The 14,359-nt window shown below is 38.2% G+C and overlaps 2 protein-coding genes across 2 annotated transcripts in view; both read right to left on the bottom strand.

Moving 5' to 3' along the window:
* Positions 1–596: 596 nt before the first annotated feature.
* On the bottom strand, positions 597–8,183 carry LOC107731818 (alpha-actinin-4-like). The gene is made up of 14 exons (XM_016542998.1): positions 8,132–8,183; positions 5,979–6,071; positions 5,546–5,776; positions 5,255–5,402; positions 4,882–5,032; positions 4,648–4,756; positions 4,425–4,565; positions 4,061–4,243; positions 3,814–3,948; positions 3,533–3,712; positions 3,222–3,368; positions 1,657–1,722; positions 848–1,006; positions 597–755 (listed from the first exon to the last, which is right to left on the bottom strand). The coding sequence occupies exons 1-14, from the start codon at positions 8,177–8,179 to the stop codon at positions 597–599; spliced, it is 1,950 nt and encodes a 649-aa protein (XP_016398484.1). The 5' UTR covers positions 8,180–8,183.
* A 482-nt stretch (positions 8,184–8,665) lies between these two features.
* Positions 8,666–14,359, bottom strand: part of LOC107731815 (alpha-actinin-4-like) — a 14,198-nt gene continuing 8,504 nt past the window's right edge. Inside the window, exons 2-7 of the mRNA XM_016542995.1 lie at positions 11,406–11,520; positions 11,093–11,212; positions 10,616–10,702; positions 10,392–10,479; positions 9,936–10,014; positions 8,666–8,981 (exon numbers count right to left, since the gene is read on the bottom strand). Of these exons, the coding sequence (XP_016398481.1) occupies positions 8,796–8,981; positions 9,936–10,014; positions 10,392–10,479; positions 10,616–10,702; positions 11,093–11,212; positions 11,406–11,520 (675 nt within the window). The 3' untranslated portion in view covers positions 8,666–8,795. The remainder of the gene's footprint in view (positions 8,982–9,935; positions 10,015–10,391; positions 10,480–10,615; positions 10,703–11,092; positions 11,213–11,405; positions 11,521–14,359) is intronic.

Below are 14,359 nucleotides of genomic sequence, written 5' to 3' on the forward strand. Positions count from 1 at the left end.
ATAATTAATATTGTTCTAATTTAACGATGCCAACGGCTTAACACTAACTCTCTTTACAGGTAACTGCTGGTGAGAATTCACTAAAAAGCTGGGAAAACATTGAGTTCTTTCATAGTATGCATGTCATTTTAAGAGGAAACGGAAGAAGATTAAAGAACCTGAGCTGTGGCTACAGTCCAAGGCCACACACCCTCTCTTCCCTTGACACTGAATCTGCAATATTAAACTTCTCTCTTTCCTTCCATCCTACAACTTTCCTTAAGCTCTCCAAGACTGACATGTTTAACACGGAATCAAAAGGTTATCCCTCAATGCGTGGCAAGCTTCATCAACAGTTATTTGCTCTTCCCACAATGCCATGGTAACCCCCTTCCCCCAAACCTCTATCCCCCCCTCCCCCTCAGGTGTGCTATGAAGTTCCATTTCCAACACTCTTAAATATCTTCCTCTTCCTCAGGAGCACTGATCTCTTTAAGGACTAGATGGTTGAGAGAAAGACAGATGCGGCTCCATCCAGCGCTCTCATCTATCTAGTCTGTGAGAAGATCAGCACTGATGCAGGAGAGAGAACTGCTCTGGAGTTCTGGAGTTAGCCCTTAGAGGTCGCTCTCCCCATACAGGGCGGTGGAGAAGGACATGTAGTCAAGAGCACCTGGCACCGCGTCGGGGCCCGTGTATGGTGCCATTCGGGCAATGCAGTACTCTGCCTGGTCAGGAGGAAGCTCACGCCTCAACTCCTCGGCTGTGATGTAGTTCTGAAAAGGAGAATAGATGGGGATAGGTTAAAGTCCCATACAACAAGAACTCTGAACACTTTAGACGGACATCCTGGCATGCATATTCTTACCTTGTCTCCGGCTAGGATCTTAAATGAGGCGATGACTTGGTCTGCGGTGTCTGTGTCGGTTGTTTCCCTTGACATGAAGTCGATGAAGGCCTGGAAGGTCACTGCTCCACTGTTGTTGGGGTCAACAATGCCCATAATACGAGCAAATTCGGCATCACCCTGAAGAACAGAGGTTAGAGGTTAACCCAGATAATCCGTGAGGAGAGTCATGAGAATCAAAGTTAGACACCATATTTGATGCAAATGAAAATGAGGCTGTAAGAAATTGGCATACAGATGGGTCAATGCATTGATTTTAAGACTTGAATGGTCACCTGAATGGTAAACGCCAAAGTGCACAGTAGTACAACCCATTGAATGCGAACTTTACATCTATCCTTCAGCCCCATTTTCATTTGATCCAAATTAATACTGCATCTAAGGTGCTTGACTGTGGTCTATTACGGGGTGGCCAACTCTGGTTCTGGACAGCCACAGTCCTGCAGAGTTTTGCTTCAACCTTGATAAAAACACTTTCTGTATCTTTCCAGTAACCCTTAGACCTTGATTAGGTGTGTCTGATTAGGGATGGAGTGAAACTCTGCAGGACTGTGGCTCTCCAGGACCAAAGTTGGCCACCCCTGGTATATTAGAAATAGAATCTATTCAGTTAACTTTTTTTTTCTTTTACAGATCTTAACTTAAAATATAAATAAAAAATATAAAAAGTAACCAATGATATCAGACAAAAATAATTTTTTAACAGCAAGCAAAAGCAGGAGTTCAGGAGAAATTGTGTTGCTGTAGATTGAGAAAGGAGGTAGCAGTACCAGGCTGTTCCCAGTGGAAATGAGCAGTGCGCGGAAATCGTCGCCATCCATTATCCCCGTGCGCTTCTACAGTTTGCAAAGGGAAGGATGAGAAAAGAAACAGGAAGGATGCATGTGGAAAGCAGAGAATTTGGGGAGATGAAGAGGTTGTACGCAAACAGAAGAGTTTGATAGAGGAATCAGAATGAGTTTGTACAGAAGACAAGTAAAAGAAGGAGGGAAGTTATAACAAGGACAAGTAAAAAAATAAAAGAAAAAGGAAGCAGTGAGAAACATAACACATGAAAGCAAAACCTTAGCTGACCTGCAGAGGGCACCTTTTCAAGCAGCAGCACAACAGGTGAATGAGGGAGTTAGTGAGTGATGGAATGAATGAGTGACGTGGCGCGCGCACACACACACAGACACGGAGACAGACGGCAGCCATCTTAACCCTTTCTTCTCTGGGTGTGCTCATACCTGCTTGTTGTTTTCTACGTCGTAACCCAGACTGATCAAACAAGCCTTGAACTCCTCAGCATGTAAGACACCACTGTGGTCCTGTGGTAAGCCAATCACGCAAGGGTCGCAGTGGATGGACCAATCAGAGCATGCAGATTAGGATTGATGATACCGATACACAATGACATAACAGCATGTGTGGGATGGAGGCAGTGGCATGACAAAAAAAAAAGATGGAGACAACACATTGTGGATGTCAGACACATGGGCTGATGGCTAAACAAGTCTAATGAAACATACTTATGACAGTTAGTGACCTGATTTCTTACGAATGTCAGACATAACATTCAGCTTATGATATTAGAGCCATTATGAAATCACTATAACAGTTTCTTTACTTTACCGTGACTAAATTTCTCCACTTTAACATAAAACCCCCTCATTACTTCACTTCCACTAGACTATATTTACACATTGCAAATATGTTATATTACAAACATTTCAGGTCAGAGGTGTTTGACGCGCAGTATAATTCAGATATTTTCCCTCCTATTAGTGCCAGAGTAAGTGGAGAAAATGGAGCAAGTCTGACCAAAATTTTAAACTGAGGTCCATTTTTATCATGCATAAATCACCCTGAAATTAAACACAGCCATTCACCTTGAAATAAGCAACACTGACTTAATTTTCCATATTCTTCTTAATATGGACACTTTAATCCTCTGCAATGTTGTGTATTTTTAGTGGCCTGCAGCTCAGATTGCTAACACAGTTAAAAAACACACAAACCCTATTTTTAAAGGAACAGTTCACTCAAAAATGATCTCAATCTTCTAATTTTAAAATGTATGACTTTCTTTGTTAAGTGGAAAACAAGATGTTAGACTCCATTCTCATCTACACTTGCACATATTCAATTTTGAAGCATTGTATCAGCAGTGATGCAAAATACCATTGGTTTTTATGGATCTTGTAACCAGTCCTGACATGTCAATGCTTTTTTGTTAAAAATGACTTCTTTTTTTCCATGTTTGAGTGGTCTATTCCTCTACAACACTAACCTTCTTCTTTCACCTAAATTAGTCCATTTCACACACAGTCAAACATGCAAATGAGTTCCTGACCTTGTCGAAGTGATTGAAGGACGTGCGGTACTCATGAAGCTGCTCCTGGCTGATGCCTTTAGCATCACGAGTCAGAATCTGGTTCTCGATCTCATTAATGGTGCGGGCAATTGTAGTAAGGAGTTGCTCCCAACCAACACGAAGGTGCTATAGAGGAGTAAAAGGCAATGGAAACACTGTCAAGTAACAACACAGCTAAACAAACTTTACACTAGAGGGAAACAGCATGTAGGAATTGTAAACACTTGACCTAAACAATACATCTATGGTTCCTGCATGGTTTCAATATGTGTGTATTGGCATATGCATACCTCCATAGTGTAAGCAGTATATTTGTTGTCAAATATAAGTGCTTCCTGAATGAGCTGATGGTCTCCCTCCAGTTGGTCAATGTTGGGTTTGTATTCAATGATGCTCTGCTCATACTGACGGAGGTGGGTCAGCTGATCTTCCAGCGTTCCATTCATCTCAATTGATATCCGCCCGATCTCCTACAAATATCATGCCATGGAGACACAGATGAATCATTCAATATTTTTCTTCTTTGAAAAATGATAAGATCATCAAGGTACAGAAATAGAGGCAACTATACCTCCATCTTATTTTGGATCCATGGTCCAATCATGTTGGCCTGGTTGGCAAACTGGCGTCTGAGATGGTCATTAGACTGCTGACGTGCGAGTTCTTCCTGAAGAGCCTGATCACGCTGTGGAACCAGTTGCTGCACCTTCACAAAGACACAAGATAACATCAATACTTGCGAACTCAACTCATTTGTAAACCTACACCCACACACCTGAAGGAAGCAATGTCTCATTCACAATACAAACAGATCTTACCTTCTCCCATTTCTTGTCAATGCTCTGAGGGGTGATGGTGGTGTAAGGATTGTTTCCGGCCAGTTTGATGCCATTGTACTGTGCGATTTTCTGAACTTCAGCCTGGATGGCCTGAATAGATTCCCGCTCTTTATTTGCCTCTGGAAGAGTTGATTTGAACTGGTCATGAGCCGTTATCAGTCCCTACATAAAGAGAAAGAAGTGAAAAAAGGTAGAAAAAGGATTCTTGCATAGAGCATTTTTTTTGTTCAGTTCACCTTGTTCTGAAATGGACTATCCAGAGATACCAGCAACAAAACAAGGAGCTCCATTTCAGAGGCGAAGCAAAATGGAAAGATTACGAATACGAAACATTTTGCAGTACCTGGATCTCCTCGATGTTGTGTACAATGAACATGTCCTGAAGGTCCTCCATGGCTCCCTCCATCCAGTTGTTGAACGGTGCTGCTCTCTTGGCGTACTCCAGGTACAGCTCATCAATAGACTCCAGCTGTTTCTCTGTTCTCTGTAGACCAGATAAACACACAGTCAACATGATAAAATGTATAAATATGCCAGAAAGTGTCTCTCCGAGAAAGCAAGCGTACCTCGAGAGACTCTCTGCGGCTCTGTGTGAGGGAACCCAGAGCATCCCATTGCTCACAGATCTTCTGACAGCGTGCATTAACGCTCGGGGAGTCGTAGTAGTCCAGCTCACTATAATACAGACACAGAAGAGTTTGAACATTGTCTCAACTTCACTTACAGCCAGAATTTTTTATTTAATGAATTAGCCCTATCTGTTGTTGTTTGTTGCTTCTATTTTTTTTTTGTTTTCTCACTTGAGCTCCTGTGCAATAGCGGCAATCTGCTCCACTCTGTCCTGGTGGGCAGCAAGGTCACTTTCGAACGCCTCGTGCTTCTTCAGGAGAGCTTTGATCTCAGACAGAGTTGCGGTCTCATAATCCTTCTGTGTTAGCATGGCCTCCTTACCTACACAAACAAACACAGATCAATTTAGATCTAGTGACTGTTTCTTAAGACTTCTGCATGGCTGACAAGGCTCTGCATTCATGAGATTCAAAACACTGATGGAAGAGTCATAAAGGAGCAGCCTGTTAATGTATACTGAGAGCGATTGGTGAATTACTGTAGGTGAATGTGAATAATTGTCAAAAGCATCAGTAAGTTCAGGTGTAGTTTCTGTATCCATACCATCTGTCCAGCTTTCATGGATGGCTGCTTTCTGACGGAACTTTTCTGCAAGATGGTCAAGTCTCTCTAAACGACGGATCTCATTCAGTAGCCACTCTTCATAGCCTTTCTCTGCCCCTTCCAGTTTATGCCATGCACCATTAATGTCCTAGAAAGAAAGAAATAACTTTTTAGACAAATATCTTTCAGAATTGAGCCAGTGGTTCAACAACAGAGGTTGAGAATGAACAAGTTTCATCATAGCGATAAAGCAAAAAGACTTTTAAGTCTTATAAATTGAATTGTACATACCGACACCATGCGTCCCTCAGATGGCATAAAGGCTGGTCGGTTGCTCAGACGGAGTTTGGTCTGCAGTGTGTTGAAGTTGATCTCTAGCTGACACTTCTCCTGAACTTTGGGTGGTTTGTGAACGCGACGGTAATCGCGGAAATCTTCCAGTTTCTGCTGCATTTCTGTCATGGTTTTCTCTGGAGCACGGTTTTCCAACCATGGGATTGTCCTACGAATCCACTCCAACAGCTATAAGAAAAAAAAGCATGCAATAAAGAAATGAATGGAGGATCAACAGAAAACACATTCTCCTCTCAAACATACTGAGACAGTAAAAGTAAAACACTCTGGGTAGTTTGTCTAGAAATAGGTCTGCATTAAATATTACTACGTCTACTACCACGTCTACTTGAATATCACACAAACAACAAACACAATGACACAAACTCACATCGCTGGCCAGTTTTTCATAGTCCTCCATCAGGTGCTCATTCTCCTGATTAACTGCCAACACCTTGCAGATTCGATTGGCTGCTGTCTCAGCCTATCACAGAAGAGGACAGTTACAATCATATTACATCACGCATCTTTCTAATTATGAAATTTTATCCAATCATTTTCTAAAAACATTGAACAGCACAATGTTTACAACACCAATATATAGGGTATATCATAGGTTTAAAGTACAGTGATATAGTATACACAATACACTTCAATTAAGAAGTATGACATATCTGTGTTTAGAACTGTAAATGTCAAGTTGCTGCTTTAGTTTACACAGGAAAGAAATTTTGAACTATCCAGTATTTAATGGTTTTTGGTTTGGTGGGTATAGCAAAAAGAAAGAAAACACGCAAACGATGTACTGAGCACACAATGAAACAAAACTCCAAGTGTGTAAGTTAATAATATGCTATACACACAATAACATGCGTAAAAACTAGCCAAATGAAATAAAGAATAAGTTAAACATCAACATTACATACTTCACTTGTAAGATCTTTTATACTAATTGAAATTTCATGCAAACACCCAATTGGTTAGTTTCGAAAACTTGTAGTCTAGCTGAAAAATCCACATGCCGTTTTTTTATAAAACCAAATCTGCATTCTCAATTTTTATACCACCACTGGAGGATCTCTTCAGGGTTCTCTACAGCATTAACTAACACTGAAACACAGAAAGTGTTCAAAACGCTTGTGTAAAATGCTAAAGCACATTTAAACAATTACAATTATAAGCCTGTGGCTTCACTTCAAATGCAAAACACATATCTAGCATATGACCAAAACCTCACAAAAAAGTACTGTCCAACGTAAAGGTGGGCTTAACATAAATAACAAACATAATACATGTGCTTGTGTAGACAGATAACACAGAACATCTAAGAATTAAAACAGCAACCCTAGAGTTTTAAATGTGAGCTATACTGTGAATTGCATTATGATTTTCATATTTACACTCAACACTGTCCTCAACTGTTACAAACTTAATCACCGAGTGCAAATATGAAACATCAAACAATTATAAGCCTGTGGCTTCACTTCAAATGCAAAACACATATCTAGCATATGACCAAAACCTCACAGAAAAGTACTGTCCAACGTAAAGGTGGGCTTAACATAAATAACAAACATAATACATGTGCTTGTGTAGACATAACACAGAACATCTAAGAATTAAAACAGCAACCCTAGAGTTTTAAATGTGAGCTATACTGTGAATTGCATTATGATTTTCATATTTACACTCAACACTGTCCTCAACTGTTACAAACTTAATCACCGAGTGCAAATATGAAACATCAAACAATGAAATTCACCTTTTCAGCATTTAAAGAAAGTTGTGACAGACCAGTACACCCATTGAGGATATTAAATGACTGCAGAACCATTAGAAAATAAGAGCATATATAGAAAGGGGTGAGGGCAATGGTTTGGGTGTAGTGAAGCCCAAAACTGTTATGACTCAAAACTAGTCAGTGGCTTATCTCTCAAGTCACTTTCACACCTGGTTCAGTTGGATTGGTTTTTGGTGCAGGTTACAAATTGGATTACCAATTTAAGCAGCAATTGGCTAAAAATTTTACATTCCCATAATTACAACTGGATTCTTTCCTCATTTAAGACTCCGTATTTGACTCAAAGTATAATAGCATTGGAATAAAACAATGGATCATGAAAACAAGGCATCCATCTGGCCGTTTGTTTGAAATACCCAATCCAGAACAAGTCAGTGTTATATGGCGAGCCAACAGAGTGGGAAAACCCAGACCGAATAAAAATGATCTTCATCTGACTTGGTTATGTTTGTGTACATTAATGTGAGGAGAGCAACTACAAGAATTTTGAAATAGCTAACCTAATATGACAATATCAATTAGCCATGCTAGCACTGTTGTCTATTAATATTGTTGTATTAACATAAATGTGCAAAGATTCTGAGTATAAGCTATACAGTGCCATAGGCTACATTTAATGTTAGTCCTTTGCTCTTGCAGCACATCTGATTGGAACAAAGTACAACAAACCAAGACGAGAGACCAGGTATGAAGGCACATTTAAGAGTTTCAAGGCCAAAAGTCAGGGGTCAAAGGTTTCTCACCTTCTGAGCACCTGAGAAGGCGTGATAGAAACAGGAGACGTAGGTCATAAATTCTCCTCTCATAGAATAGTAAATCAATAGTATGCTAAAAGTGTTACATTTTATTACATTCTATTACGTACTACTAATTTTACATACTATTTAGTATGGATAGTATGCAAATTGGGATTCACTCCTCTCATTAAAAAGAATAAATCAATACTAGATGCTAAAAGTGCATGGATGGAATACTAAGATTTGGAACACACTAATTGTAATGTCACATACTATTTAGGATGTATGGCATGTGACTTGGGATTCGGTTCTCTTCTCATCACAAATAGTATACCATCCAGGCACTTTTAGCATACTATTTTTAATGTACTATGATTTGGGATGCACCAGTGACATCACAAACTATAGAGGTTGCCCATTATGCAAATTAGGGTTACAAAACAGTACACACACAGCACTCCGGTGCAGCAGGTTGAACAGAGATCCTGGAGAAGTTATGCTTGAGGGAGAAATAACATAATGCTCAGGGATGTTACCATGGTGACACAATGTTGGTGGAAGACATTAAGTGTGGGTGTTTGCACTGTCTGTGTCGGAGAGCAGGAACAACTTCTGGAAATACAGGGCATGTGCGGACATACACAAAACACACACACTTTAATAGAGCAACTCATTCACTCTCTCTCCCACTCACAAACATCATCGCACAGCCAACTAACTTCATATGCAGACACAGATAGCGATGGACGCAGAAAACGAGAGAAGAGTTCATACCCTCTGCATCCAACATCTTGGGGATGTCAAGGTATCGTTCTGCCACTTCGAAAGCATTATTCAGATTGGTCACTGGGTCGTCCTGTTAACACATAATGAAACAAACAGTCATTTCAGCTTTTCTCCAGCACTACACATCTGAGAGCACCTGCAAAACACAGCAGAATGAACCACAAGAATCAAAATATCCATCATTCACAAAGTTTTACAACATCCATCACCCCCTTGCATGTTTGTTTGCTAAATAATTTTGCTAATTTCAGCTATTCAGCTATTTTGGATGGATAGTATGCAAATTCTTCACTCATCCAGGCATTCTATTTTTAATTGTACTAAGATTTGGAATGCACTAACTGTCATATCACATATGATTTAGTACGGATAGTATGAGAATCAGGATTCAATTCTCCTCTCATTAGAAATAGTGCATCAAAAATAGTATGCTAAAAGGGCCTGGATGGTACACTAAGATTTGGGACGCTCTAATTGTAATGTCGCAAACTAATTAGGGTGGATAGTATGTGAATTGGGATTCAATTCTCATCTCATCAGAAATAGTATACCATCCAGGCACATTTTACCAGTGTTGGGCAAGTTACTTCCAAAATGTAATACATTATATATTACTAGTTACTTACATATTAAGATTTGGGATGCACTAATGTCACATACTATTTAGGATGAATAGTATGCAAACTGGGATTCAGTTCTCATCTTATCACATATAGTATATCATCCAGGCACTTTTAGCATACTATTTTTTGTGTACTCTGATTTGGGACGGACAAATTCTGATATCACGATATGAGATTTCCACAAGAAGCAAAAAATCCATCGTTCAAGTTCAACATCCGTCACCACCCTTGCATGTTTATTAAATACATTCACTAATTTGACAGTGCTTTTTGCTGCCAGTTAGTCTCAGCTCCACTTTTAATCTTTCTAAATCTAAAGAACTGCACAAAATCACCCCTCAAATCAATGCATTAACGTTTACGGATTGCATCTTAGCCTTTTTTTCTAATGAGATACTAACCTTTCTCAGCTTGTCATAATCGATGAGCTCCGGCCTGTGTCTATGGATCAGAGCATTGAAGGCGAGACCATCCTTCCAGCTGTCGAGAAAGAGAAGAAGAGATGGTCAGAGGAAACATGTATTTTATATTTCTCTCCTTTAACCAGCAGAGGGCGCCACTCAAACCACAGCTTATAAATTTTCTCCTATTTCTGCATTCATGTCAGTGTTGGACTTGTTAAACTGTAACAGTAAAGGAACTTTGCTTGCAATTTCAGATTTCAAAATTTCAGATTCAAGACCAAATTTTTTAACCATCATCTTTAGCTATCATTGATCATTTGTTTATTCAAATACATCCATAACACCGCTCTATGCAAAACCCACCTTTGGGTGAATCAACAAAATTAAAACCACAGAAAACACAGTCAAATAAAGGTCGTAGATCAAAGATCAAATCTAGTATGCATTTCAAACCTGATATGGAAGTTCTGAACGTTGACGTTCTTGTAAGGAGCCGTCTTTCTCTGACACCAGAGCAACAATCCTTCTTTAGCGGAGGTTTCTAAAGAGAGACAAACAGCAGAAACAGGCCATTACTGAACATTCATTAAGTTTGTTTGGGGTTGTTCTCTAAAGTATGCTCGATTATACAGAGCTGTTCCTAAAATTTCTAAAACAATATGGAGGTTAAATGATACCCTCCACTGAGATGTCCTGGATGGCGAAGCGGAGGATGATGGTCCAAATCATTCCCAGAGTCATCTTGGCATTTCCATCCACGATTTCTATAAAAGCAGGCACACAACACTGTTAGATGTTGAAAGTGAAAAACTTGCTTTAAAAAAATTATAAATTACAATAACTACATATATAAACTAAACTATAAACTATATCATATTTATTAGCACGCATCAGTGTTATTTTAGTATCACTGATATACTACTATAGTGTTTGTTAATGTTATGAATTTGATTTTTTTTTTGTATATTTTCAGTTTTCATTTTAATTTAGCACAAAACCGGTTTTATTTTTAATATTTTATTTAACTTTTATTTCAGGAAATTAATGATTGTTTTGTTTTAGTTAATGATAATAATCCTGGCTATTATATATATATATATATATGTAAAATCAGGAGTGAACATACAGTCTGATACACAGGAAAGTGTTTATACCTTCTGCACCGATAGACACCAGTTTGACTCCTTTGCTGGCGATGAAGTCCAGCGCTTTGTTGACGTTGTTGATCTTGTGAACTCTCATCTTTCCTCTTTCAGGTTTTGGTAACCTCTCCCCTGCACGAAAATATGATGACTTCTCACATGCTTTCCACATTATTTCCATCACATCAGCACAAATACGAACCCCACTACATTCTAAACATTAGCTCAGCGTCTCTGCAGTGTTTCGCACAGCTTTGGGAAGTTGCAAATGAACTAGAGACTCCAGGGTGAATGAATGAATGATTGAAGTTTGCAGCTCACTGACCTGAGATGACCTCTAAGAGCAGCATGAGTTTGAGTCCATCTCTGAAATCCTCCTCAATGTTTTCGATCTGCGTTCCTGCCTTCCGCAGATGAGAGTTGCACCAGGCCGTGAAAGTCTAGAACAAACAGGAAATTATGTCAAAAATGTGGAAGCAAGGTCAGGGAAACAGGAAAGGGCTGCGTTCTGCTGCATGCAGGAATGCTCAAGATGTTTGCTCAGGAAACGGGCGTGAAAATCAACATTTATGATGCGTTTAGAACATAAATACAAGACCACTCTTGTACGAAACAGTTACTGAAATATTACTTTGCTGATGAAATATGACAACAATATGACAAGGTGAGCAGAAAACAAATTCTAGTAAATCTTCAAAAAAAAAAAAAAACCATAAAAAAAATATCTAAATGTTAAAAATATGTATCAAATTATAAATTATATTCAAAATGAAAATATAAAAATTAAAAGGAAATTTAAAATATTAATAAATACTATAATAGTATATAAATACTAATAAAATAAAAGTGCTCTATATTTACTTCCTTTATAACTCTATATTAATGAAAAAATATTAAAAGTAAAAGAAAAACACAAGTGATTTACTCATTAGTTAGCCTCTCTAACTGACTAGTCTCCAATACCTATGTGATCCTCAGCAGCTCAACATGAAGCAGCATGAACAGACAGAGACAGGCATCAGATCACACTGGGAAAGGGGTTTCTAGGCCTGCAGCCTGAAACACAAAGACGCCATTGAGTTTAGTGGATAATGAGCCCCTTCACCACCCCCTACTCTCGTACGACAGGCACCTACCCGGGACAGGCCCGCCACAAAAACAATTCAGCCTTCACACACATACACACAAACCAGTCAGGACCTGAGCCGGACGGCCACATCCACACTATCACAAGACGCCAGAAATAAATCTGCTCACACAGGGGCTCTCTCTCTCTCTCTCTCTCTGTGTATGTGTTTAGGGAAAGCCCTGCGGGACGTCTGTGATTAGTTGGGTGTGGGGTGACATCATTCCATCAAAGTCAGAAGAATTACAGAGGAAGAGCCGCTACGCCACACATGCATGCATTTATGTGCCACTTTTGGCCAGTTATAATGAAATACACAACACTGATGCAAGCACTTCACAAACACACCACCATATCGTCCATGCATTTCATATTGGCCATTTCAACTCTAAAAATAAATAAATAAATAAACATTTTAATTAAATGAAAATTAGATATGTTGCCTTGGTAACAAAATGAAATAAAACTTTAGTTAAGTACTAAAATTACTAAAACCAAAATAAAAATAAAGCTAAATAGAAATATTTTTACAAAACTAAAAAAAGACAAAATGAAAACTGAAAATATAAAAATAAGAGAATTCACAATATTAATAAATTCTATAATAGTATATAAATATTAAACAATTCTCTACATAGAGATATTTTAAATAACTATATATATATATATATATATAAACATGAACAAAGGTGAACATATTTATAAAAAATAAACAATTTATTTATATTACTATTTACTCCGATATCTAAATATATCAATAATAAAAAATATTTCTTTTTAATAAGAATAATTGTTTATATTTTTATTTTAGACATTAAATATAATATTCTAAATATAATATTTGCTTAACATTAATTTGTGTGTGTGCATATATATATAATCTACACACTAAATAAAATTACTAATACCTTACACTATAATTAAAATGAAAACTGAAAATATAGATTAAAAAAGTTTTATATTAACACACACTAATATAAATAATGTATATAAAATAATATATATATATATATAATATAGATAATTTAATAGTAAATGATAGTATAATAGATATAAGTTATTAAAAAAATACAATATATATAAAAAAAACAAAAAAACAAGTACACTAGGTTGATGCAAATACTTGGCAAACACACGTCGCACTTGCATTGCATGTCGCTCATTTCACCTCGAGTAATGTGATCAGAATCATTTGTAATGAGATCAACGGTGGCATCGTGGAGTTTCGGAAATGTAAGAGATAAAACTCTCTCGTTGCCACTCCCTGCTCAAGAACGTATGCGAGAGGGAAACACATTGTTTCCCGGGCCGTCCCACACAAACTCACGCTCCTGCAGCGGTGTGACTGACAGGAGAGGCCTGGTGCTGTCAGAGGAATGAGCTCAAAGCACACAATCAGCACGAGTCATACCATCCCTCACTCTCTCTATGCGGCCTGTTTTCAGGAGCTTGCTCAGGGATTTGAGAGTGTAAGAATAAATAAATATAAATCATTTAAATAAAAATAAACAATACATCTAATACTATAACGTAGGGATGGGAAGATTCACCGATTCGCTCGGTGCATCGGCAAAAAAAATTAACGGTTTAAAAGGTGTGCATCGGATACAAGTTGGCATTTGTATCGCGATGCATCGTTTCTAACATATTTGCATCGGTAAAAAACGATTTATAGGCTACACTTTTATTGTTTAGAAAGTGACCAATAATCTGTGACCAATATTTTATATGTAACGTTAGATCGATTTCTCCTCTCGAAACTGTTTCTCAAGCGCGTTCTCTCATCACCGCTGCACGTGAATATGACGTATCACAACAACACTACAGAGACCTGAGGAAAAGCGGGGATTAAAGTCCAAAATCTGACTTGAAATAACCTAACAAATCAATCGGGGCTAAAGCAGTTCCATAAACAACAATGTAAGTTCACACAATCTCACAAATTTGTGGACGCTGAATCTTAAGCAGCCTTTAATGTCGATCATGGATCAAATCGATCCACCATGGCAAACAGCGAATATATTTGTGCTGTTTAATGCATTTGAGACGTTGTGTTTTCCTCAGTGCATAACTGACATGTCACAAGTATATTTTTCCTCTGTAAATGTTAGAAAGTCATGCAAATATATCCATTTTGCTTGCTGTCAGGAGTG

This window comes from Sinocyclocheilus rhinocerous, unplaced genomic scaffold (assembly GCF_001515625.1).
Source record: "Sinocyclocheilus rhinocerous isolate Xijiao unplaced genomic scaffold, SAMN03320098_v1.1 scaffold219, whole genome shotgun sequence".
NCBI classification, from domain to species: domain Eukaryota; kingdom Metazoa; phylum Chordata; class Actinopteri; order Cypriniformes; family Cyprinidae; genus Sinocyclocheilus; species Sinocyclocheilus rhinocerous.

Bases quoted from the DNA above. Each gene is read 5' to 3' on its own strand.
- LOC107731818 (XM_016542998.1), bottom strand. From the start codon at position 8,179: ATGACCTACGTCTCCTGTTTCTATCACGCCTTCTCAGGTGCTCAGAAG. The intron at 3,949-4,060 runs GTAAGATCTGTT...GTCTTTGTGAAG, and splicing joins TTGACAAGAAATGGGAGAAG to GTGCAGCAACTGGTTCCACA. The intron at 3,713-3,813 runs GTATAGTTGCCT...TGATATTTGTAG, and splicing joins GGATCCAAAATAAGATGGAG to GAGATCGGGCGGATATCAAT.